The 22,800-nt window shown below is 36.2% G+C and overlaps 1 protein-coding gene across 3 annotated transcripts in view; it reads right to left on the reverse strand.

Annotated features, from left to right (window-relative positions):
• Positions 1-22,800, reverse strand: part of DACH1 (dachshund family transcription factor 1) — a 478,465-nt gene that overhangs the window by 278,222 nt on the left and 177,443 nt on the right. For all 3 annotated transcript variants that reach the window (XM_025000109.2, XM_025000108.2, XM_059892257.1), the window contains exon 2: positions 1,825-1,940. In XM_025000109.2, the coding sequence (XP_024855877.1) occupies positions 1,825-1,940 (116 nt within the window). The remainder of the gene's footprint in view (positions 1-1,824; positions 1,941-22,800) is intronic.

The raw sequence follows: 22,800 nt of genomic DNA on the forward strand, positions 1-22,800 counted from the left end.
TCTTCAGTTGTTTCAAAACTTCTTACCCCAAAGTTACTTGATGGTCTTAACTGTGGAAGGTGCTGCTATACTTAGATCCTGATGATATCATCTTATCTCACCATCTCTTAGGTGGTGAAGTATTTATTGTTTTCACCTTAAAACGCTGGCAGGCAATTTGGAACTAGATCTTCCCTATTTCAATACGAAAACAATCTAGAATACTTTTCACCCCAAACATAACCGATTAGTTAGAATCAACACAAACTTATCAAATACAAAATAATGATTATTTTTAAAGCCCCAGACATATTCATTGAGAAGTCAAAGACTCTTTCTTCTAGCACACCTGAGTCTTTCAATCATAAAACATAAAAAGCTAAGATTTTCTTTCCACCTTGTCTGCACAGTACCAACCCCCTTGCCCAAAATTTGTAAATCAGAAAATTTTATTTAGTTAAATAAAATGTTCATCCTTAACAAAATGCTACCTATTTCATTCCTAAATATCAAATTTGGAATTAGAATTTCAGGCAGTAGGATTCAGTCACTTGTGAATCATGACCTAAATTAACAAATAGGAATGATGATACATGCTCTGTAATTGGGTTATTTTCAGCTATTGATTTCATTTTTCTGTTTCTCAATTTTTCACCTGCAAGCATTAGCATAAAAATATAACTCTTCATTGGAAAGTGAATCATTTACTTTTAAGAACCTTTCATATCTTACTAAAAACTGTAAATACATAAAATGAACAAATAACTTCAAATTCAACTCAGTGGATGTTTGACAAAGGTTCATAAAAGTGAACAAACTGTTCAGACACTGTCACAAAAGTAAAGGTGAGTTAAAAGAGCCATTCCTTCCAAGGAGCTTTCAATGCAGTATGGAATGTGAAATAAGACACCCGTGATTATATCACAGCCTAGAAAAAGACAAGTGTTACAATAGAAAAAGAAAACACTAACATGGGCATTCAGAGAAAAAAAATGAAGACTTTCTCCTGATCTTGCTAGATTCTCTTTACTGTTCCAGTTATTGTTAAATGACACTTACATATTTATATGTCTATCTCCTCAACAAACTTTCATGATGGCAAGAATAAATAAATACTATATGCTATATAATAATAATTTCGTTATGACTATTAGTTTAATTTGTTCTGAGTCTGGATGAAACTTGGAAAGTGAGCAGACATGTGTGAGTAAGTAAAAGAATTAATGAACACATTCAGGTGGTGAAAATCAAATGAGCTATTTTTGCATGCAGTATATTATTAAAGTTGTTTATGACATAGCGCTTATGTGGTCAAGAGTATTCTTTTACTTGCACATTGAAAAAATTCTAATAATAAACATCTTTCAGATGCTTCTAATAGAAATAGTTTAGGAAAAAATAGGAGATATTTCTATTTGACATAGTTATGGTCTTTTGTTTGGTTGCATGTTAACCTAGTTTGGAGTTTTTATGGAATGAAATATAAGCTTAGAATCCAGAGATTTGGGTTTGACTAGCCACTGACAGTGATCAGCTGATTGACCTTGGGAAAGTCATTGATTCTCTCTGAGCTAGGGATAATAATTTGTTATTGGATATTAGCAAGAGAATTAATTAGAATAAACCCTAGAACTGTGTTCAATTAAATGTCTTTCATTTTATTTTAAATAAGGAAATGATGATAATCATAATGCAGTTTTGAAATAAATTCTCATCAGTAACATGGTCTTAGTGTGAACAAAATATAGCTGATGAGTGTAAAATCTATGTAAACACAGGTATATATGAAAGCAATGGTGTTGGCTGATTTTGAATATTTTAGGCATCAGTCAGTAGCACTCTTACCTGTTGGTGGGATTATCCCAGGAGACATAAGGCCCGGGACAGAATGTGGCATGATATGAGAGTTCTCTGGGGAGGTGACACTTTGAGTCCTCTTAGGAGGCCTTCCAGGTCTAGAACTGAAACAAACAAACAAAAAATTTTTACAATTAAGCTGTTGTCTTACACATCATTTCAAAGTTGTTTCAAGTGGTAACATGGACTGTAAATAAATTTGTTTCAAGGACGGTTGCTTTTGCAGTTAGATGTAATAGACTTCCATCACTAATTAGATTACATGCTGAATTCATTTTCTTCATTGAAGATCAGCCACTCTTGATGCATAATTCATAGCCTGCACCTCGTTACCTGCTTCTTCATATTAATATCTATACACAGTTTGAATTGCCTCGTTGCATATGCTAAAGTTCTGCATGCAGCCTTCAGCACGAAAATTATGCACTAACTTGTAATAATTATTACAGTCAGCCTGCTATTGATTTATGAGACTTTTAAAAACCAAATATGTGTAGTACTTGTAATGAATGATATTTTAAGGTTCTTCAGGAAATTAAAAGGCAATGGCTGCCTAAGGAAATGTTCTGCTTGTTTGATTTAATACTACAGTTAGCTGGGAGGTGGAATGAAAGAGTGATTCAGACCTATAGCACATTTTTCGATGATATGTTTTATTACTTTGCACTGCTAGCCTGATATCTAGATGATAAATGACAATACATATCTAATGTGTGAAAAGGTCTTGCAATTTCTTTATTTTTTGTCATTTAAAAGATAAGTCAAGTTATCATTTAACCCTTATTCTATTTAAATGAAGAGCCCCACTAGGTTGCCTTAGTTTAAATATACTAAAAATTCTATTGGAAATGCTTAGGATTATTTGTAGGACATCATTAAGAAATGGCCAGAGTAACATCTTATATCTGACTTTAGAATAATTAAAAATCCTGTTTGTGTTTTAATAGTACTTTTTCACTTGCCTGTTTTACAAGCATAATTTTTAAAATTATCAAAGCAGAAAGTGAAAAGGATACACATATTCACCATTCTTGTATAAGGAAAACATGAAGAATATAATAGCAAGTTTTGAAGCAAACATAATTAGCATTATGTTTCCTCTGTCTGCCTCTGTATCATGAATGTTCATTTATGAAAGGCTTTTCTGTCATTTACTGGCCAATATGTGCCAAGATATATCAAAACCTCCAGATGCATCCTTCATAAGTTAACATTTCCATGTAAGCCTCAACTGAGATCCTTTGCCTTGTCAGAAGATTCAAAGATCCTATCTCTATTATTTAGTGTAAGTAATGTATGTGGTCATTTAACAAATATTGCATTTGCTCTTTTTAAAGCAGTGCACTGTGGGGGCTAATTTGGGAGAAGGAGTTCTTAGTCTTTAAGAGCTTATACTCTTGTCAAGCGGGACAAATCTGGTACATAAAGAACTAGGATGCAAATTCAAATGTGCTGTGTCCTAACCAAGTTGCAGTCTGAACACTAATGTGGAAAAGCTGGATAATGATAGATAACTCCCTGTTGGAGTTAAGATTTCATTGCCCTGGGAGATTAGAACAGAATTCTGAATGATGAGTTGGACATGGAGAGAAAAAGAACAGAAATCACACTTCAATGGGAATGTGAGAAAGGAATGGAAACCTGAAAATGTGTGAATGTACAAGATTTTTTTTCCAATAAGTTGAAACAGGTCAAATAAAATAAGTGGCAGAAATCCATACTGTAGACTTACTGCCTAGGGCCAGATCCTGGAGGACTTTGAACCAAGAGTAAGTAGATTGTGTATCTGTTTAGGCAGCTAACCAATAAGGACACTGTCCTGTGAATACTGAAACATCTCTCAGGCTACTTATTCTCTGTAATTACTCTTCATCCTCAGTTGATTCTCTAACTTATATTATGAGCCTAGAGCCTACCAACAGTGCTCTGCTAGTCTCCACTCTCCCTGAGTGATTTCTTCTATTAACATTACTGATATGATAAGGAATAACTGCTAAATCTTATCTACAGCCTGATCTTTCTCCTGGGATTCACACGGATTAATGCCTGTCTACTGGAAATCCCTGCTTATGTTCTATAATAATCTAAGATTCAGTTTGTCCAAATTTGAACTCAGCATCTTCTCCATTAAAACCTACTTTTCCTTGGTTAATCAAAATGGCACCTAATTGACTAAGCCAAAAATCCAAGACTCGGCTGTGTCTTTCCCTTCCTTGTACACTCAAATATTATCCCAATGAAGATATCTCTCTATGCCCACACCTGTATTCCAGATCAATCCCTCCTTCCTTATTTGATCTACTATCACAGCTCTTTCAAGACCTACCCTCAGCTTTGCCCCATGCTAGAGCTGAAAGTGAAGTCTAGATAACTCTCTGTACTGATTTTGGAAGGATTTTTTTTTTTTTTAAATCATGTTTTTCAACTGCTTAAAGGCATCAGTGACTTCCCAGGTGACACAGTGGTAAAGAATCTGCCTGCCAAAGCAGGAATCACAAAGAGACATGAGTTCAAATCCCTGGGTCAGGAAGATCCCTTGGAGTAGAAAATGGCAACCCACTCCAGTATTCTTATCTGGAAAATTCTATGGAGACAGGAGCCTGGCAAGCGACAGCCCACAGAGTCACAAAGAGTTGGGCATGACTGAGCAACTGAGCACATACACAAAGATACCAATAGTTCCCTATAGCATTGACACTCCTTAGATGGCACCCCACTCCTGTACTCTTGCCTGGAAAATCCCATGGACAGAGGCGCCTGGTAGGCTGCAGTCCATGACATCGCTAGGAGCTGGGCATGACTGAGCGACTTCCCTTTCACTTTTTACATTCATGCATAGGAGAAGGAAATGGCAACCCACTCCAGTATTCTTGCCTGGAGAATCCCAGGGACGGGGGTGCCTGGTGGGCTGCCGTCTATGGGGTCACACAGAGTCGGACACGACTGAAGCGACTTAGCAGCAGCAGCAGCAGCAGCACTGTAACAAGGCCTTTCAATACTTAGCCCTGGTCTACATTTCCAATCTCATCCTGTTTTTCCCACATTCATTGCTCATATTTGGCCTTAATGAATTTATTATCAGTGTCCCATGTTGCTTCGATCTCCTAATATCCTACCTCTATACAAGTCACTGTCTTTGTCATCTAAGACTTTTATTACTTCAACCCACCCTCAGCCCCCTTTTACTGACTAAACATTCATCATCCTTCCTACCAATGCCTTCTATTGAGTATTCCTTCTATGCACTATGATGGCTCACGGCGAATAATTCTATTTTAGCCTTTTCTGCACTAACTATAGTAATCTGCTTATTTATTTCACTCCCAAGACTGTATGGTAGAAAGTACTTTTTTGTTGTTGTTGTTAAAATACCTCAGTTAAAGTAGCTCAGTGTATGTATTTAAATAAATTTTAATTCAATTCGTTAAAACTTTCACCACAGTTCTTCAAATTCCTCACCAATTCCAGTAGTCTCCAAGATTCCAGGAAATGAAAAGTGAGACGCAAAAGAAATTTGGGATTCTGAGTCTAAAGATGCTAAATATCCATCTGAAGCTCAGAGAAAAATAAGTATCAAGAGAACTCAAACAAGATGCCATGAAAAAAGTGTGAAAGGAAAAGGAAGTTAAGATTTGAAAGTTTTAGTTCTTGAATTTGTTTTGCTTTTAAAGAAGATGAAACTGTTCAGCAGTACTTTATTATTCAGGCCACAGGAGCTGTCTTCACAGCCTTCACTCAGGAAGTAGAAGTCAGGCTACTAAGTAGGAACACTTTATTTCACACTGTGATTAGGAGAGACCCAGTGGGCTCTTTTCACCCTAGATAGCTCCTGCCCAATCTATCAAGTTGCCTCCAACCTCACCAATAGAGATTTACTGCTTTTAGACTGGAAGATTTAAGATATTTTAAAGCCTTCCATTAAAATGCAAATATCCTTGGTGGTGGTGACACCCTAAAACAATCTGCACACACTCTACTAGGGATGACTTTGCAATTAGGGGAGAGCAGGCAATGGCAACCCACTCCAGTACTCTTGCCTGGAAAGTCCCATGGACAGAGAAGCCTGGTAGGCTTCAGTCTATGGGGTCACTAAGAGTCGGGCACGACTGAGCGACTTCACTTTCACTTTTCACTTTCATGCATTGGAGAAGGAAATGGCAACCCACTCCAATGTTCTTGCCTAGAGAATCCCAGGGACATCGCACAGAGTTGGACACGACTAAAGCGACCTAGCAGCAGCAGCAGCAATCTTAAGATACCTAGGTAAATAATAGGGGAAGTGGGACGAACTCCAAAGAAAGATTTCCAAGGAAAGACAGGTCATTTATCCTTTTCCCTAAGAACAAGAGGAAGCTATTCTTGGAATTATAGGAGACTTCTTGGTTGGTGGGGAAGTTAGGTTTGTTGATTAACAAGACTTTCCTCTATCCCTTATGACCTATAGTTAAGTCTCCTTATCGACAGGCTTGGTGTATTACCTTTACTGCACTCTTGATCACTAACTGCTAGAGGATTTAAGTCTAGAAAATCTAGGAAGATAACTTAATCATAAAATACTTAGATATTTAAATTACTTTCAAGAGAAATTTAAGGAACTTCCAGGAGAAACTGTGTAGTGCAGTGCTCAGAAACACGGGTTATACTCTCTGGATAGATCTCACTTTAAATAGTAGTTCCAACCTATTTATTAGAAGGTGTGACCTTGATCAAGCCACTTAACTTCTGTGAATATCTGACTAAATCAGCATTTTTTTTTTAATGGGCCTGTTTGTTTTGTTAGAAATAAGTTATTCTTGGGAAGAAAAACAACAACTTCACTGAAAAGAGGAATGAAACAGTTAGCAAAGGCACTTCTTCAGGGAATGATCAATTGCTTCAACAGCAGACACCTTCAAGCCTCCTTACTACACCAGTAACCCAGCTCTACCCCCAGAGTATCAGAGCAGCTGAACTCTCTTAGTTCTAATCAAAGCAGAAGACCTCACTTAAATAAATTATTACCCTTAATAGCTTGACTGAAATCAAAATTTATGGCTTTGGTAATTGTTTTTGCCAGCTTCACACATGAGCCACGGTGCAGCCTTGAGTATTTTCACCTGCTTGCATTAAAAGAGTAGGGTAATCACTAGAGATGACTGCACTTAGTATCTCACTTACCTAGGAATCCACTCAGGCTTATGGTTTCCTGCAGTTCCACGAAATCAGAAAGATTTCTTTTCAAGAGAGATCAGTGGGTGGGTGTCTCTCCTTTGTCTACATCATTAAATCAGTCTCAGGTTAATCTCTGTCTCTCCCCTAACTGTACAATGGTTACCAACTCTTCCACTTAGTGTGCTTATTCAGTATAAATTCTAACTTAACTCAAAGAGGCTAAGTCCATCAAAATACTGAGAGATATCTGAATGTTGGAGGGCACTTGACAGACTGTGCAACCCCTAACCTCCTCCACAAGCATCATCTTCTGCTAACCTCTTCAGCAGTTCTTGGGAAGTTAAGTTCAACTCTTCTCCTGGGACTGGAGCAGAGAAACCCGTGAAACCCAGAAACAGACTGTGATAGCTATAAATCGGAAAATGCAAAAGTCACTGCTTAGCAGAAATTTAGGTTCCAAATCCTACCTATTTAGAGAAAGGCAAGAAGGATGCTATTCAATCATACAATTCCTTCCTCCATGTATCTAAAGGACAGGAGCTACTGTACAACAAGCAATTGCATAGACATAAAAGTTATGAGAATAAAGACCCCCGTTTCTTTGAGACAGAATATAAAATTAAATAGCCTGTGGGATAACAATGAAGAAGAAAAATACACGGCAGCCAGTGAGCACTGATTTTAGTCTTGGGACACAACAAGCATTAGGGATAAAAGCAGCTCGCTCCATTCATCAAGAAGAGTTCATTTGCCCTCTTGAATCTATTTACCCAAAAAGTACCAGTTGTGTGTTTATATTCTGCATAATTTTCTTCTATTAAGTTTCCTCAAAACCAAGCCAAAAAAAATGAGAAATGTATTCATATATATGAACTGCATATATACTAGTATTTCTGATTGGAAAGATACAATTTGCTTAATGATTTATACTCCCATTTGAATATTATGGAGTCAGAAAGAGTGATGTCTATGAGGAATGTCTGATAATATAAAGAAGTTCTTATGTTCTAAATGAAAGATACAGACTTCGATATATGGCATACTGGAGCACAAAAGAGAGAAATTAAATGCAATATATATACATAGAAAAAAAATACTAGAAAACGTACTAGACTATTTTGCACATACATATATTTTATATAAAACACACATACTATTAAGACGTTTATCACTGAATAGAGAATTCTAGTTTTTTTTATATCTGAAGGTTTTAGTTTCTCTGTCATACACATCAAAGAACTTATGGTGGACAAATCATGATCCTGGCTCATTTTGATCCTGAGGTTTACCTCTATCCATAGCAGAAACCAGGTATAATTTATCCTTTTAATCTTTCTTTTCCATCTCAATTTTAAAATATTTAATAAATTAAAATAAATAAATTTAAATTAAAAAAAAAAACATGATTATATGTAAAAATATTACCCTTGTGAGAACTTTTTTTTCCCATGGAAGAAAAGCTATGACCAACCTAGGCAGCATATTAAAAAGCACACACATTACTTTGCCCACAAAGGTCCATCTAGTGAAGGCTATGGTTTTTCCAGTGGTCATGTATGGATGTGAGAGTTGGATTATAAAGAAAGCTGAGCACCAAAGAATTGATGCTTTTGAACTGTGGTATTGGAGAAGACTATTGAGAGTCCCTTGGACTGCAAGGAGATCCAACCAGTCCATCCTAAAGCAGATCAGTCCTGGGTGTTCATGAAGGACTGATGCTGAAGCTGAAACTCCAATATTTTGGCCCCCTGATGTGATGAACTGATTCACTGGAAAAGACCCTGATGCTGGGAAAGATTGAAGGCAGGAGAAGGGGACAACAGAGGATGAGATGGTTGGATGACATCACCCACTCAATGGACATGAGTTTGAGTAAACTCTGGCAGTTGGTTGGACAGGGAAGCCTGGCAGGATGCAGCCCATGGAGTCGCAAAGATTTGGACACGACTGAGTGACTGAACTGAACTGAACTGAGTCTTTCTTTCTTTTCCATCTCAGTTTTAAAGTATTTAATAAAAAACATGATTATATGTAAAAATATTACCCTTGTGAGAACTATAAAATTAATTTAAATAAGAAAAGCACAGATAATCATTAATATCTTGCAGATCAAATCAACTTCATGGAACAAATCCATCAAAATAAAAGAACAAAAAGAATTTCCTAAGACAAATGTATGTACATATTTCACCAAAAGTTGTAGCTGATTTATAATATGCAGGTTATAAATGGATAGTTTTCTTTTAGAAAGACCTTGTTAACCTGTTAGTTGAAATTTGTTCCTTTAGTTTTGGGAAAGGCTACAATATAAATAATACAGGAAGTACATGATTAGCATAATTTTCCCATTGCATGAAGTTTTTTTCTACACCTGGCAAAATTTTGAAAGATACATTACTTTTGTGCAATAATGGCAAATTTGAGCACTTTCTCAAATTTGTTTAGACATCTTTTCATATTTTCTGTGTAGCTGTGTGTCCCAGCCATGTGTATTTCTCAGTACAAATGGACTATAAACTAACACTATAAAGAGATGATTTTCCACTGTCACCAAAATACCTATTTCTATGGGGCAGGCACTTAAAATATCACCAGCTGGACACCTGGAAAGCATCCTCAGATTAGTGACTCATACACCTAAAACATACAACATTCCTTTAACTCTTTACATGGTACGTGTTATAGATTGAATTTTATTCCCTCTAAATTCTTACACTGAAACCCTAACCCCAATGTGACAAGACTTGAAGGTGGGGCCTTTGGTAGAAATTAGGTTTCGGGCTGCCGTCTATGGGGTCGCACAGAGTCGGACACGACTGAAGTGACTTGGCAGCAGCAGGGAGGCCTCATCATGGGATTAGTGCTCTTAAAAAAGAGACACCAAGGAGCTTGCTTGCTCTCTCTCTCAGCCACATGGGGAAATAGTGAGAAGGCAGTTGTCTACAACCCATGTCTACAGCCTCACTCAACATGACCGAGCAAGCACCCTGAACTCTGACTGTCAGCCTCCAGAACTTTGAGAAGATGAATTTCTGTTGTTTAAACTACCCAGTTTATGCTATTCTGTTTGGCAACCTGAGCAAGACTAAGACAGTAGATAATTCTACACATTAACTGAATAAATACATATCCAAATAAACAAAGTAAAATTTCCTGTGAAAAAGAACTAAAAATAAATTTTTAAAAGGGTTCTGTTTTGTTTTTAAGCTATTTTTAAGCATTTGTGTATTGTGTTCCCATTTAATTGCAGCCCAAAATTCTAAAGAGAGGCCCTGTTTGACAGGTTACATACTTGGGAAAATCTAGCCCATTTTCTGCTCAAATAAATTTGGTAAACACTCGGTTAAACTTAGTAGACATACATATATTTTGTCGAAAAACTTCACAGAATCCCACAGCTTTTAATATTTTTGTTTTGTGGAACAATTTCTCAAAATTTTCACTATGCTAAAATATACTCTAAATCTCCAAATGAGGTATTATAAAATAGGCATTTACTAAATTTTACCATGAAACCTGTTATTTTCAATGAGTCTGCTTCGAGACTTGTACTCTAAAGAAATATGTTCTTCCCAACAGTATGCTTATCTTCAAATTATAAAAATTTTTCATCACTCAACATCGTCAAACTATTTTCTGCGTCACAGGTCATATGACAATTGTCACAGGGACAAGGAAAGCAGCAATTCACATATTCTATGAAGTTGATATGAGTTGATAATTACTCAAAACACAAGGTTAACATGAGTAAATTGAAATCATTACAAAGAGAAAGTGAATAATAGTTGAAATTAGCTACTTGATGAGGAGGAAAAATTGTTGACTCTGACTTCAAACCTCACACTATCCAGACTTCAGTACTACAGGAAAGGTATTTAATATAAATCTTGTTTCAAAGGACATTGGCAAAATATCTGAAGTCCCAGCTCAGTACTTAGTCATGTCTGACCCTTTGAAATACCATGGAGTGCAGTCTGCCAGGCTCTTCTGTCCATGGGATTCTCCAGGCCAGAATACTGAAGTGGGTTGCCACACGCTCCTCTAGGGGATCTGTGCAACCCAGGAATCAAACTCAGGTCTCCCGCATTTTGGGCAGATTCTTTACCATTTGAGCCACCAGGGAAGTACAAGAATGCTGGACTGGGTAGCCTATCCCTTCTCCAGGGGATCTTCCCATCCCAGGAATCAAACTGGAGTCTCCTGCATTGCAGACAGATTCTTTACCAGCTGAGCAACCATAGTGCATAGAAATTACCTCAAAATAAGAGTTAAAACATATTGGAATGTGGCTAAGCTCTGCTTACGCATTTGTATATTGTGTTTACAATTAATTACAGTCCCAAATACTAAAGAGAGTCCTTATTTGACAGATTATATATTTGGGAAAATCTAGTCCCTGAATTTTTAAGTCCCCTCCCTCCCTTTTATAGAATCTATCTGTGAGAACCACATTAAGAAGATTCTTCACAATCCATGAAATACACTAACTATATTAATATTAGAGTTAATATATTACTCACAGATGTCTTACCTTAGTGAATATACTTTTTGATAAAGTTTTTATAAAATCAGAAGCCTAGTATTCTCTTCTCAATTTGGATTCTTTATTGACATCAAAGGTACATAACAGTTTATGAAGTATATCTATTGATGTATCATAAAAGCATATTCATATACTTTAAATGTTTTATTCACTAAAGACTAAATTAATTTAAGTTTTAATAAAGAATATAAAAATTTAATACTATTTATTTTTACCTTTCCATAGCATACATTAAACATTGACATACATGATATTTCTTCCAAAGAGGATACTGTGTGTAAATTGCATTTAATGACATGCTTTTATAGAGACTTAAATATTTTTAACCTTTTAATCACCTTATAATTTTCTCTTCTTCCCACAAGCTTTCCAAGCACAGATAAGTCTACCCACCACACATCTGTTTCAAAATTGTCTGCAAAGAATGACTAACATCCCATAAGGGACAAATCCCAAAATAATGAGAAACATTATAAATGGTTTTCTTAAAATCTGGGGACCAGTTATTACTTTATTGGCCTCTTTCTCACAGTTTCTGTCATACTTCAAAACCATATTCTATAAAATTTAATATTAAAAAATATTCCAACTAAGATATTCAAAATTGAACACAGTCTTTTATTCAATCTATGGATTCCATCATCACAAAGAAAAAACTTTCATTACTATCATTTTTCAGTTTGAATTTCAAATGACTAGATCCTCTTTGCAACTGCTGTTGCTTATATTTTGTACGAACCAGAAACAACATAATTAGTCTTTTGTCTCACTGCCACATGCCATAATTGTACTTGCACATGTTCAGCGGCTTTGTTTTTGTAGATCACCTTGAATTTGGCCCCAAGATATGTCCACAGTTTCAATCTCAAAATAATATCCAACTTTCCTCTATAGGAGATCCCATTTTCAACACTCTGAATACCTCCTTCTCAAATGCTTTCATTTATATTGGAATCGTAAATAAAACAATGGGGTTTCCCAGTGGGTTCAGTGGTACAGACTGCACCTGCCAATGCAGAAGTGATGTAGAAAGTGAAATATCAATACAAGAAAGTAGATGGTTTTACTCAATATGCCACACATAAAAGCGGGGTTGTTGTGGGGAAGGAAGAATAGGCAAAGCACACAAGATATTTAGGGCAGTGAAAATACTCTGTGTGATGAAACAGTGGTAAATACATGTCATTATACATTTGTCCAAACCCATAGAGTATATGCTAGTAAAGTAATGCTCATCAAGGCTGTATATTGTCACTGTGCTTATTTAACTTAAATGCAGAGTACATCATGAGAAACACTGGGCTGGAAGAAGCACAAGCTGGAATCAAGATTGCCAGGAGAAATATCAATAACCTCAGATATGCAGATGACACCACCCTTTTGTCAGAAAGTGAAGAAGAACTAAAGAGCCTCTTGATGAAAGTGAAAGAGGAGAGTGAAAAAGCTGGCTTAAAGCTCAACTTTCAGAAAACAAAGATCATGGCATCTGGTCCCATCACTTCATGGGAAATAGATGGGGAAACAGTGGAAACAGTGTCAGGCTTTATTTTTCTGGGCTCCAATATCACTGCAGATGGTGATTGCAGCCATGAAATTAAAAGACGCTTACTCCTTGGAAGGAAAGTTATGACCAACCTAGATAGCATATTCAAAAGCAGTGACATTACTTTGCCAACAATGGTCCGTCTAGTCAAGGCTATGGTTTTTCCTGTGGTCATGTATGGATGTGAGAGTTGGACAGTGAAGAAAGCTGAGCGCCGAAGAAATGATGCTTTTGAACTGTGTTGGAGAAGACTCTTGAGAGTCCCTTGGACTGCAAGGAGATTCAACCAGTCCATTCTAAAGGAGATCTGTCCTGGGTGTTCTTTGGAAGGAATGATGCTGAAGCTGAAACTTCAATACTTTGGCTACCTCATCCAAATAGTTGACTCATTGGAAAAGATCCCTCTGATGCTGGGAGGGATTGTGGGCAGGAGGAGAAGGGGATAACAGAGTATGAGATAGTTGGATGGCATCACCTACTCAATGGACATGGGTTTGGTTAGACTCCATCAGTTGGTGATGGACAGGGCGGCCTGGCGTTCTGTGGTTCATGGGGTCACAAAGCGTCGGACACAACTGAGTGACTGAGCTGAACTGAACTGATGCTAGGAAAGACTGAAGGCAGGGGAAGAAGGGGATGACAGAGGATGAGGTGCTTCGATGGCATCACCGACTTGATGGAAATGAGTTTGAGCAAGCTCTGGGAGTTGGTGATGGACAGGGAAGTGTGGCATGCTGCAATCCATGGGGTCACAAAGAGTCAGACACAACTGAGCGACTGAATTAACTGACTGGTGGAGTATACAACACCAAGACTGAACACTAATGTAAATGTTGGACTTTGACTGATTATGACTTGTCAATGTAAGTTCATCAGTTGTAACAAATATACCACTCTGGTGGAGTGTGTTAATAAAGTGGGAAGCTATGCATGTGTAGGAGCAGGGACTATATGGAAATTCTCTGTATCTTTTCCTCAATTTTGCTGTGAACCAAAACGGCCTAAAAAAAAAAAGTCTTAAAAAAGAAATAAGACTTGTGAACTAAGGCAATCTAGTCCAGAAGCCATGACCTGAGCATCATGCAATCTGTCTCTCTGTTCCATATCGGTTGTTTAATTTAGTCAACAAAAAAATGTTAATGTGCCTGACCTTTCAATGTGTGCAGGAAATACTAGTATGATATTGCCCCTGACTTCAAGTAGATTGTCATTTATTGGTGGAAATAGATACATATATAGCGTTGCAGCAAATTTTATTAAACACTGTGGTAAATGTTTGAAAGGATTGTTCTGAGAACACCATGGTGGGGATTTCTCAGGAAATGTGAAGTGTGAACAGAAATTAATCAACTGAAGAAGAAGAGGGGTTGCTAGTAAGGAAAGAACATAGAGACACAACCTCACCTTACTTACACATGCACTTCTCTAATGAAACTGAATTACTCAAACTCATGCTCATCTTTCCTTACTTAAAATGGTTAGTATCACACAGTCTCGTACATGATGATTTTCAAATAGTTTCATAGGTCATGGCTAATCTCTCCATATTGCCTCCATTCTTCTGACCTTGAGAAAAATGTTAGATGTGATAGGTTCTGATTTTTGATTAATGTCTTTGGGACATTATGATTCATTTAATTAATTTATTTTTTAAGTTAAAAATCTGCAAGATTCAGTCTTTTTCTTTTTTACAGTATTTTTTATAGTCTTTTCCATTATGATTTATCCCAGGAGACTAGATATAGTTCTCTGTGATACATAGTAAGACTTTGCTGCTTATCCTGTCTTAAATGTAATTGTTTGCATCTACTAGCCCCAAACTCCCAGCCAATCCTTCTCCCTTCCTCCTCTCCCTTCAGTTCAGTCACTCAGTCGTGTCCGACTCTTTGCGACCCATGAATTGCAGCACGCCAGGCCTCACTGCCCATCACCAACTCCCGGAGTTCACCCAGACTCACGTCCATCGAGTCAGTGATGCCATCCAGCCATCTCATCCACTGTCGTCCCCTTCTCCTCCTGCCCCCAATCCCTCCCAGCATCAGGGTCTTTTCCAATGAGTCAACTCTGCATGAGGTGGCCAAAGTACTGGAGTTTCAGCTTTAGCATCATTCCTCCCAAAGAAATCCCAGGGCTGATCCCCTTCAGAATGGACTGGTTGGATTTTGTTTTCTATGTTTTTTGTGGTGTTTTATATTAGAGGAATTAAAAAGGAGCCCAATTTGGCATTATATAATTAACTCTGTAGATAAAACCTTCCTCCAACCAGCAATTAATCCATGTCCTTTCAAAATTTTACTTTAAAAGGGGTTTATATCCATAACAGTGAAATTCATTAATGACTCAACTGAGTATTATTTCATTTTTCTATAATATTTATAATTTTAACCAAAGTTACCACTATATCTTTCTAATATAGAAGATGAAAATATTTTGTAAAAAAATTATTGCTAGCCAACAATAAGAAAGGACAAGTCTATAGGAAGTGCCACATCAATCATGATGTTCTAAAGCAGTAACAGCTATAAATTTCTAGCAAAGTACATGTACACACACAAACACACGACATGTGCTGTAAGCATTTTCACACATAAGTCACAAAAGTAGAAACAACAGTTTTATTCATGTTAAACTCTTGATCTTTTGAGATGCAACGTCAAATGAGAGTTAAAAGCAGAACTGATTAATTCAGAACTCAGAAAATTTTGTCTTCCTCCCTGTGAATGCAGAGGTAAGATGCCTGACTTAACCTGAAATGTGTATTTTCACCCCTCACTGACAAGTTATTTGTTTGCTACCTCTGGAGAAAATGGACATAACTAATGTATTTGAGAGATCTGTTAGAAAAAATAATACATCCTCCATTCCCCTCTGCTGTGTAATGCATGGGGAGCTGTCAAGATACATAGTCGTAAAGTATAGAGATTCAGATAACAACCCAGAATTCAGAGACCTCGGACAAATTTTGATACTCCCAGGAGCATTTTAGGCCTATGAACTAATGAAAGGATTATATTAAGATAGACAAAGTATGCTGTTTCCAGCCTGCAGAGATGTAATAACATGCTTAATTTGTTACCTGACATAGATATTACATAACCACCAAACATTGCTATTAGTATGATTTACTTCCATTGAATTCTATTTAATACTTTAAAAAGTATTTTCTTCAATGAAGGGCCCTTTAATATGAATGTTAAATATTATAAAAAATTAGGATGTAAGCTGCCTGCACTTCAGAGTTGAAGAAGAAGTTGGCAAATGTCTTTTGAAGCTTGAATAGACATTGTTTTGTCACGGGATTCTTTCCCATGGAATATTGTGCAGAGGCAACTCTTAAAATCCCAATCATTATGCTAATTTCTATGTTCTCTTACTTATTTATTCAATCTCAAATCGTAATCTAAAATACTTAAAATTTCTGTTTAATAGTGTTATTTAAATTGACTAAATAATACTAATTTACATTTAAAGCTTGCATATTTATGTGCACCAGGAATTCTTTTGAGCACTTTTAAGGACTAACTTTGTGAGATGGAAACATTATTTTCATTTTACAAATATAAAAACTGAGACAAAGATATGTAGAAATACAGTGTACTACAAATGAAAGTATAGACTTTCTTACTAATTAGTTCAAATGGAAAAACTTTCTTGATTAATTCTTAGGCCTGACATTTTATTATACAGCAGTCTATTACAATTTGATTTTTAAAGCAAAGATAGAATTCCATATTTTAGTCTATTTCTTTATCCTTCTATTTGTTAGATGACTGATATTTCAAATTTTGTCTCAATTTCGTGGTCATAAAACCATCTCAAAGTCCGTGTCTACAAATGTGATGTCTTACTCAATGTGTTTCTTCCTTCTCATGTTATTAAAGCCTACAAACACATTCTAGGTAGGCTCTGGGTGCATAGTAGATGCCAAGACAGAGAAAAGGATACCAAAATACAACCCTTTATCAAAGAAGAGCTCCTTATTTTTGTAGAATATACAGTTTTTTAAAAAAATCAAGTTTCAAGTGATATTGTTCAAGAGTGTAAATTTTCAGATAATATAACGAAGGAAGTAGCATTTGCGGTAAAACATGAAACATGAAAGTGATTTGGATTGGAGGAGATCAGGTGAGAAGAAGCTGTTGAAGGTTTTCAAATGGCAAAGTCAAGAGCTTCAAGGCAAAAAAAGTACATGAAGCATAGGGAATAGTGGGTGGGCTAAGGACTTAAAGAATGTTCTATCTGCACAGTATTTCTAGGCAATTTTGATGAATTTAGTAGGTTTCACTAGACCATTCAAGTATGACCTAAATCAAATCCCTTACGACTATATGGTGGAAGTGAGAAATAGATTCAAGGGATTAGATCTGATAAACAGAATCCCTGAAGCACTATGGACAGAGGTACCTGACATTGTACAGGAGACAGGGATCAAGACCATCCTCAAGGAAAAGCAATGTAAAAAAGCAAAATGGCTGTCTGAGGAGGCCTTAAAAATAGCTGAGAAAAGAAGAGAAGTTAAACATAAAGGAGAAAAGAAAAGATATACCCATTTGAATGCAGAGTTCCAAAGAATAACAAAGAGATAAAAAAGCCTTCCTCAGTGATCAGTGCAAATAGAGGAAAACAATAGAATGGGAAGGACTAGAGATCTCTTCAAGAAAATTAGAGACACCAAGGGAATATTTCATGCAAAGATGGGCACAATAAAGGACAGAAATGGTATGGACCTAACAGAAGCAGAAGATATTAAGAAGAGATGGCAAGAATACACAGAAGAACTGTACAAAAAAGATCTTCACAACCCAGATAATCATGATGGTACGATCACTCACCTAGAGCCAGACATCCTGGAATGTAAAGTCAAGTGGGCCTTAGGCAGCATCATTACGAACAAAGCTAGTGGAGGTGATGGAATTCCAGTTGAGCTATTTCAAATCCTAAAAGATGATGCTGTGGAAAATGCTGCACTCAGTATGCTAGCAAATTTGGAAAATTCAGCAGTGGACACAGGACTGGAAAAGGACAGTTTTCATTCCAATCCCAAAGAAAGGCAATGCCAAAGAATGCTTGAACTACTACACAATTGCACTCATCTCACACGATAGCAAAGCAATGCTCAAAATTCTCCAAACCAGGCTTCAACAGTACTTGAAGTGTGAATTTCCAGATGTTCAAGCTGGATTTAGAAAAGGTAGAGGAACCAGAGATCAAATTGCCAACATCCACTGGATGATCAAAAAAGCAAGAGAGCTCCATAAAAAGATCTACTTCTGCTTTATTGTCTATGCCAAAGCCTTTGACTGTGTGGATAACCAAAAACTGTGAAAAATTCTGAAAGAGAGGGGAATACCAGACCACCTGACCTGCATCTTGATAAATCTGTGTTCAGGTCAGGAAGCAACAGTTAGAACTGGACATGCAACCACAGACTGGTTTCAAACAGGGAAAGGAGTACGTCAAGGTTGTATATTGTCACCCTGCTTATTTAACTTATATGCAGAGTACATCATGAGAAATGCTGGGCTGGAGGAACCAAAAGCTGGAATCAAGATTGCCAAGAGAAATATCAATAACCTCAGATATGTGGATGATACCACCCTTATGGCAGAAAGTGAAGAAGAATTAAGAGCCTCTTGATGAAAGTGAAAGAGGAGAATGTAAAATTTGGGTTAAAACTCAACATTCAGAAAACTAAGATCATGGCATCTGGTCCCATCACTTTATGGCAAATAGATGGGGAAACAGTGGAAATATTGACAGATTTTATTTTATTTTCAGCTCCAAAATCCCTTCAGATGGTGACTGCAGCTATGAAATTAAAAGATGCTTACTCCTTGGAAGAATAGTTATGACCAGCATAGACAGCTTATTAAAAAGCAGAGACATTACTTTGCCAACAAAGGTCCATCTAGTCAAAGCTATGGTTTTTCCAGTAGTCATGTATGGAAGTGAGAGTTTGACTATAAAGCTGCTGCTGCTACTGCTGCTAAGTCGCTTCAGTCATGTCCGACTCTGTGAGACCCCATGGACTGCAGCCTACCAGGCTTCTCCATCCATGGGATTCTCCAGGCAAGAACACTGAAGTGGGTTGCCATTTCCTTCTCCAATGCATGAAGGTGGAAAGTGAAAGTGAAGTCGCTCAGTCATGTCTGACTCTTAGCGATCCCATGGACTGCAGCCTACCACGCTCCTCCATCCATGGGATTTTCTGGGCAACAGTACTGGAGTGGGTGCCATTGCCTTCTCCCAAAGAAAGCTGAGTGCTGAATAATTGATGCTTTTGAACTATGATGTTGAAGAAGACTGTTGAGAGTCCTTTGGACTGCAACGAGATCAAGCCAGTCCATCCTAAGGGAGATCAGTCCTGAATATTCATTGGAAGGACTGATGTTAAAGCTGAAACTCCAATACTTTGGCCACCTGATGTGAGGAACTGACTCATTTGAAGACCCTGACGCTGGGAAAGATTGAAGGTGGGAGGAAAAGGAGATGACAGAGGATGAGATGGTTGGATGCCATCACCTATTTGATGGACACGAGTTTGAGTAAACCCTGGGAGCTGGTGATGGATATGGAGTCCTGGCATGCTGCAGCCCATTGGATTGCAGAGTCAGACACCAATGAGCAACTGAACTGAACTGAAGTAGCTTTCTTATGTTCTCTACAGTCCCAGGTATACAGTAAGGCCTTTGAACAACCCCCATTTTCCATACAGAGGGTAGCTAATAGTGTGTGTTCAGCAGAGATAACTAATCCAAACAAAAAACATGGGTAAGCTTGATAACTGAAAATCACGTTGTAGAAGGCCAGGTAAATACTGAGTGTCTAAAATGGGACAGTGATGAGAGGAAATGTATGATCTATTATTTATAATATTCATAGTTGAGTGATAGTTCATGAATTATAATGGCTCACAATTTTGTAGATTTTCAAGAGATAAAGTGAAAGCTTAGTTTGCTGCTACTGACAAGAAAGATTTTTTTCTATCTAATAGTAATTTAATGTATTATGTGATTGTCATTATGCTAAGCACTTTGACATACATTATATGATTTCATGAACACATTAACTCTATCAGATAAATATTATTATAATGACTCTTTTACATATGGATGGAATGTTATAGGATGGAGACTAAGTAACTTAAAGGGTCATAGATTCAGATAATAGAACCACATCTGACTGAGCCAAAGTCCACTCTGAATTGCCATGCTGATTATAAAAATGTTTACACATTGAAGAAATTTTCATTAGAAGTAAATATCCATTTTTAGATGATTTTTGAAATTTAGTTTCAAGGCTGTATTTCTAGCCTACAATCATTATTTTGAAATGGATACTATTTTGAGAGGCTGCCTCCACACTTTTGCACTTGCTATTGCTAGGCACGCATACAACATGGCACCAGGCTCATTCAATTGTTCACCTCCAGTACTCTGATGTGTATTATCTAGAAACACTAGAAACTTACTTGTTTATTAGTAATTATCTGTCCAGATACCCTGGACAAGGATATTTGAATGACTTCTGTTTACTGGTATACACCCAGAATATAGAAACCAGGTCTGGCATAAAGTCAGGACTCAGTACATATCTATTAAATGAAAATAAATGAATGAATGAATGAATGCATGGAGGAAATAAAAAACAGATGCTTATTGCTGATCTATGGCCATTTAAATCTATACTATCTTAGTAGCTATTTAAGTGCCTGAGAGTCTGAGGCTACTGCATGTCAGATTGTTTTCTATGGTGTCAATTTGATAATGATGATAAAGTTGAAGGCTGCTGAGTTATTGACCTCTTAGCATTATCCCACCTACAACTGAATATGCTGAATCAGACTTAACTCTTCAAAATTAAGTGGCTGGAACGATAATACACCATATATTTTTAAGTGGATGGCAATCTGTGAATCTTGAAATCATCAACCAAGATATTTCACTTTCAAATATGTTTATATTTGAATTTGGTTTAAAAAAGCTAGATTTATATACTTGAACATTTATTTCACACTTTCATAATAAGGTGTATATTTCTAATCATTTAATTTAATCGATGCTTCTAACTCATCAAAAATAAACCATCTTTAGATTAAACTTTATGTTCACAAATTCTACCTTACATATACCTGGTTATGTATGGAAGTCCCAAATTATTTCATTTCAATAAATTAAAAGGCTAAATTACATAAAGCATGGTGTCAAAGCAATTCACTAATTATTTGAAAAGTTCAGATAGATCTTCTTTTATGCAATGAAAGAGGAAGATTAAGTAATTAAATGCTTAAAAATGGTGAAAAACTAAAAAAAAAAACCCCTATCCTCGAGATAAGATAGGAATTTATAAGCATGGCATTAGTGCTAAAAACTATTTTGTAAAAAGACTGATAAAATTATCTTTGCAGAAATTAAAAACATATTTAGGAAAATTAAAGTTGAAAGTTAAGTAACAAAAAGGAAAATATATAAATCAAAGGTTAAGTGTTATTGCTCTTAGTTTACAAACAATGAAGAATCCGATATTAAATGGCAAAAAAAAAAATGAATAGGACAAAAAGATTTTAAATAATAATAAATTAATTAACTTATAAAAATAAGCAACCTCACTAGTAAATAAGGAATTAAAGATCAAATCAAATATAGACTATTACATACATCACATGTGCAGAGCTAAAAAAATACTGGTACAGGCAGATTCTTTACCAGCTGAGCCACAAGGGAAGCCCAAGAATACTGGAGTGGGTAGCCTATCCCTTCTCCAGGTGATCTTCTGGACCCTGAAATTGAACCAGAGTCCCCTGAATTGCAGACGGATTCTTACCAACTGAGCAATAAGAGAAGACCATACTTCTCCTATACTGGTAGAAGCATGTATTCTGCATAATATTAATCAGAGTCCATTTTGTGTAATGTATCAAAGTTTAAAATATGAAACATTTTATACCAATACTTTCAAAGTGAAAAATCTAAGAATTCATCCTGAGAAACACTACACAAATATAAAACTGTAGATTCATACAAATGCATTGAGTTGAATAAATTACAATGTATCCTAAACTGAAACTTTAATAGGGTCATTAAAATTATACATATTAGAAAGCTAGATAAAAGGATCCAGAAACATATCTACCATAAAGTTCATGTTTTAAAACATATTACATTACATTATGATCATATTTTATACATGCTGATTTTCTTTTCATATGTGATCACATATTATCTTTGATTACTTTATTTTTTTGAAATTTTCTAAACATTTGGTAATGAAGATTTTTTTTTAATCAGAGAAGCAATGATACACAGCATCTAGAGATGAGTCCAGTGGTACTAAAAAAATAGATTATTTTTCAAACACCAGGAAAAACAAACATGCAACTCTCTGAATATGTTATAATAAAAATCATACACTTACAGAAGAGTAATTTATTTTAGAAGCATTAATATGAAGAAAAAATAAATTATTAAAACTAGGTCCTTAAATTGTGTGCATATTAAGAGCATAATATCTAGACTTTATTGCGAAGAACTTATAACTTGGCTCTTTCCTTTCCACAAGTTGGAAAACTTAGGACAAGTTCAGCCTCCAAAAGTCTTATATATTAGGAGGAGCTGCAAATACAAGGAGACATTTTTGCCAGAAAATTTTATATCAAATATTTAAAGAAAAGTACCATAAAAAGTGAATGTTACGGCGATTGTTAACTACATAAAAACTCTCACCTTTA

The sequence above is a fragment of the Bos taurus genome, chromosome 12 (genome assembly GCF_002263795.3).
Source record: "Bos taurus isolate L1 Dominette 01449 registration number 42190680 breed Hereford chromosome 12, ARS-UCD2.0, whole genome shotgun sequence".
Lineage (NCBI taxonomy): Eukaryota > Metazoa > Chordata > Mammalia > Artiodactyla > Bovidae > Bos > Bos taurus.